At 42.5% G+C, this 5,020-nt stretch overlaps 1 protein-coding gene across 1 annotated transcript in view; it reads left to right on the plus strand.

The window, feature by feature from the left end:
- The first annotated feature begins 236 nt into the window (after positions 1 to 236).
- Positions 237 to 5,020, plus strand: part of caln2 (calneuron 2) — a 24,636-nt gene continuing 19,852 nt past the window's right edge. Inside the window, exon 1 of the mRNA XM_035666977.1 lies at positions 237 to 354. Coding sequence (XP_035522870.1) covers positions 237 to 354 — 118 coding nt within the window. The remainder of the gene's footprint in view (positions 355 to 5,020) is intronic.

Genomic DNA, 5,020 nt, shown 5'->3' on the forward strand with positions numbered 1-5,020 from the left:
GTGTCACAAGGAGACAGCGGTTTCTCCCAGAAAGGAGCATTAGCAGAGTAGAAGGAACAATGTTCCCTCCACAGGAGATTGTGTTTCTAAAAAGGGCTCCTGACTGCGCTGGTAGTCGGGGCTTGAATACACATGCACATACTGACACAAATGGTTCTTACCTTTCGTTTTCTCACTCAAACACATGCTAGGTTTATTCAGACTCTGTGTGTATGTTTTTGCTCTGCAGGGAGAAGATGCCATTCCACCATGTGCGGGCGGGCCTGCTCTATCCAGACAACTACCTGAGCAGCTCCCTGACGGAGGGCAGCGAAGCCTTCCAGCTCACCAGCATTTCCACAGAGGAGCTGGGAGGTGAGTGTGCCAACAGAGACAGAGAGAGAGAGAGAGGGCAGGAGGTGGGGTGGGTTGCAGAGTAAAGTGTGAGGTACTAGGCAATTAATGTTTCACTAGAGGAACAGTGCAACTACAATGCCCCAATTCTCCCAGGGATAAGTTTTTCCATTTAGCCATTCTGTCAGAGCTTGACTGGATGCATTGGTTTCCAATTATGGTGCTTAGGAAATAAAATCAATCACAGGACTCAAAATGAAGTTCAGAAATTCAATATATATACGTCCAGGCCTGAATTAGGACACCACTATATTGATATTCCTCCTAATCCAAGTTTACAATCAACTGTGAAAATTGATGCCACCAGAACTCACAAAGACCTGTTTTGTGCGTGGGGAGATTGTAAGTAAAGGTGATGTTTTGAGCAACACTACACTTCATCAAACTACATCAAGGAGCTGTGTGCTCTATTAGGATATAATGTGTATGTGTGCATGTACTTTTGACCATGTTATATTACCACATTAGAGACTCAGTTCATGTTGACTCATTATGTGACTGAATCATGTGTATATAAGATGGCGTCGTGCATTGTCAGTTTGATAAACAGCGGTGATGCTCGAAATGTTACCTTGGTGAATTAAATCAGAGCCCTGCAGTGCGCGAGCTGTTTATTTATGTAATCATTTTTGGCTCAGCACCTGCTCTTGTTTGGTTTAGATATGTATTTATGAATGTAAACCACTGTATTGAATGTTTGTAAAACACAAGTATGTAATTTTACATTCATATGGCCTTTGGTTTTTGGTTAGATTAGGGTTAGATTTTTAAATGCTTTCAATGTTGAACCACCATGTTTCTACAGTAGCTCAGACCAGACCAACCAAACACTGGCTCTAGACAAAGCCTTTCACGTACTTTCTCCTACACACTTTACAGCCTGTTCTCATTCCCAAGTCGACAAATACAGACACAAGCAGTGTTCAGTCAATTGCGGTCTGCAACTTCATGGCTGGATGTGACTGATTCCTACACACTCGTCCTTTAAAGCAGTGGTTCTCAACTTGAGGGTCAAGTACAGTACACAAGGTGCAGTTTTGTCAGTAAATTGAAAAGCATAAATTAGTTGTTGTTCTGTCTTTATCATAACCAATGGCCAGAGCTAAATAAAACCCAAGTAGTAACAACCTGATTTTCCTTTACATTGGCTTCAATTGACACAGGGGAGTTTTACTTTCATGCAGACTGACTGCAGGCTGAGGGCTCCTAAAGTATGCTGTATGTGATTACATTTGGGTCCTGATTTGAGGCAATCCTATGACGTAATCTCACATGTGCTATTTGACGAGCTGCAGAAAACAAAGACTTCTACACTGCACTGAGAGCATATATTTCTGACATGCGTTGCTTTGGTGACAAAGAAACAGCTACAGTAATCCTTTCACCAATCGAGGACCAACAGCATGAGAGTGTGTTTCTGACTGAAGCTGTTTGTTTGTGTTTATACATGTGGCCTATTGTAGTTTGCTCGAATGAGCTTTGGTATGAAGTACTTTGTCCCATAAATCTTTTAATCCAGTGTCCCTTGGGCACAACTCGACTCAACCCTGTTCACTGAAACACTTGCTTTAGTCCACTGAAGCTGGTACAGTGACTGAAATGCCTCATCCTCATTAGTCCTGTTGGCCTCTGTCTGTGTTTGGTTTGTCAAGGACAATGAGAAGGGTAAAGTAGTTTGGACCTATAGAGCTATTATATAAATTGAATCTGGACTCTTAGACTCCAGATATTATGATGAAGCATTATCTAGGCCCTGTCAGCCACAGATGCAACTTAACCAATGGGATTGTTTGATGTGGACAAAATATCCGTGATATTTGCTGCCAGCATTTGAAAACTCCTAATCCCACTTCAGAGAGATGCTGAAGGTTCTTCTAGGATCATCTGTTAGCAGAGATAGAAGGCTAGTTAATCACCCCTGTGTTGGAATTGCCGCTATCCTTTTCTCTGCTTTTGAGGCGTTTCATCAATCACAGTGAGAACATGTACAGTCCTGGGGGGTTGACTTCATAATACACAGCCACACACAGGCAGGGCTGAATGCTCAAACGCAAACACACATACACACAAGCATTGCACTGTTGTACATCACGGACCAGCTCATTCGTATCCCATTGAAAATGTACTCTTTACTGTTGACCTGCATACAAATGCATCTCACTTTGTTTTTGGGAGGCCGCACACGCAACCGTATTCCCAAGCCCTTGCCTCTGACTCTCACTTTATTTAGTAAGGGAAGCAGTGGCACGGTGCTCAGGTCTAGCTATCAGCCGTAGGGGATATTTACAGGCTCAGATTGGGGCTATGACTGAACTTCAACTCTCATGCAACTGACAGCAAAATCAGACATAGGAGGCAGATCTGAGACAGACTTATTACACAGAGGAAGGAAGGAGCAGCATGTCGGGACGAGAATATTAATGACACACAGCCTGAGAGAGACACAGAGAGAGATGAACTTCATGTAAAATTCATCGTTTAAGTTAGGAAAAGGATTAGTCTTGGGGAAATTGTGATTTAAATTCCGACGTGCAGCAGGCTATTACTCTTCTCGATTGTGTTTCTCCTGTAAAGATTTGCACAAATGCCGTATGCCAGCTGAAATGACACCCTCTCCCACCCCTGAAGTGTGGAGAGCCACAGAAAAATGGAGCGCTCGCCTGTGAAAAGATGTTGAATAAAGACTTGCAAAGTCTTTCCTGTCCCTGCTGTCTTTATCAAGTCGATAAATTCGACCACCGCCTCCCCAGCCCAAAGCAATGCCTCCCCTCCTCCCACCCCCTGCTCATAGTGGCAACTGATTGACAAGTAATTAGCCAGAGATTGACCATGGTATTTTGTAAGAAGGTCCTCAGAGGTTTGAGTAATTGTGCTGCACGAACAGATAGATGCCTCGTGAGCTGTGCGCATTTACTTGCAATTTCAAGTTAGAAGGAAGCCTTTTATGTGGGAGGAGAGAGTCGGAAATGCTCTTGGCAATGCTCGTGGTGATTGTGCTGTGTGGAGGGATTCGTCCAGGTCCCTCTGGGTTTGTAAAATACAATAAGTATATAAAGATGCAAGAGAGACAAGGAAAGAGAGTGAGAAGGAGGGGAGAGGAGGGGAGAGGAGGGGAGAAGAAGGGAGGGAGGGAGGGCGGGAGATCACCCTCACCTTGGTTTGCCTGAGGATGAGGCTGCAGCACTTCCCGTTAATGGGAAAGCCTGTTATCAGCACCAGGGAAGCACCTTTCAGCACCATCTACAGACCTGCTAAAATCTGTTAATCATTAATTTCATCTCATGGATTAGTCCGTCTCGCTGATATCATCTGACGGCTCACTGTTACATTTTGGGATTGTATGAGGCTGACGATGCAATTGAAACATTGTGTCATTAAGCAGTTTTTATGGTTACAATTTAGTGAGTGGGTTGCTTGTCACTGCCTAACAAATGGACACATCAGCATTTCCTGATCTGGTGCTTGTTGTTATGGTTAGAAATTAGTCATATCAGCATAAAAACCGCTTGGTTGAACCTGCATTAAATTAACATTTTTGGACACTTAGAACAAGTTGTAAACACAAGACTAATCATCACCTTTTAAGCTGATATGGTGAACATGTGCAAACAGTTGCTTATTTACACATCCAGTAGTTAAGGACCAACATTATCATTCATTTGGAGGCGTGTCATTCATTTTCCTTTTTCTCTGCTTTTGCCCTCTATCACCACCTCCTCAGGGAAATATCTGGCTCTTTAGCTGTTAAATGCTTCAGTATGTTCAACAGCGAGTCACTAACTGTCTCTGTCAGCCGCTTGGTGCCGAGCAGTTAGTGTAAGATTGGTTTTTAGAGCTGTATCATTGAAAACAACTGCCCACTGCATTGCGAAGCACCAAAAACAGTTAAGTTGTGGGCTGGAAAATGAAAACAATAAGCAAACTGCTCAAACTCTGCACAGCTATGGAGAAAGTGCACAGTCAGGTAATCATTCAGTCTCTTTTTGTTTATTTAAGTGACCCATTTAACATCCAAGTAGTCATTTAAGCCATTATTTATGTAAAAATATTGATTACAGCCACTTTAGCGTAAAATAATGAATGCAGTAATTATTAAAATGAACCAGTGCTGAACGGAGGAAGGAGACAGGATGCAAACAATGGTTCCAGTGTCAAAGTCACACGGTTTGATGACCCAACCATCCACCCCAACCTCCCTTCTAAGAGGTTTAAAAGTGTTATGACAACATCATATTATTTCTGCCTTTGCCCCTGAGTGACAACAGTCATTATTCACACCACCACAAGATCTGTAGTGTAACAAGCAGTGTAGTCAAGGAAATGACAACAGACATCACGCAGGAATGCAAAGATCAAACACACAGAATGTCAAGGAGACAATTTGAAAAAAACAATAACGCACACATTTTTTACGAATGAATAAGGAAAACAAAATTAAAAGTTAGAATTATTGCACAATTTTTTTTCCAGTAATATGACAAATGTTTCAGAGAGTCAGTCACAGCTTCACAAATATGATTGAATAAAAGGAAATTAATAGAATTACACACACCACTCTCTCTCTCTCACTCTCTCTATTACGCACAAACACACACACACACACACACACACACAGGGGCGGCTGTGG

The sequence above is a fragment of the Morone saxatilis genome, unplaced genomic scaffold, assembly GCF_004916995.1.
Source record: "Morone saxatilis isolate NCDOM2014 unplaced genomic scaffold, NCSU_SB_2.0 Contig20, whole genome shotgun sequence".
In the NCBI taxonomy this organism is placed as follows: Eukaryota; Metazoa; Chordata; class Actinopteri; family Moronidae; genus Morone; species Morone saxatilis.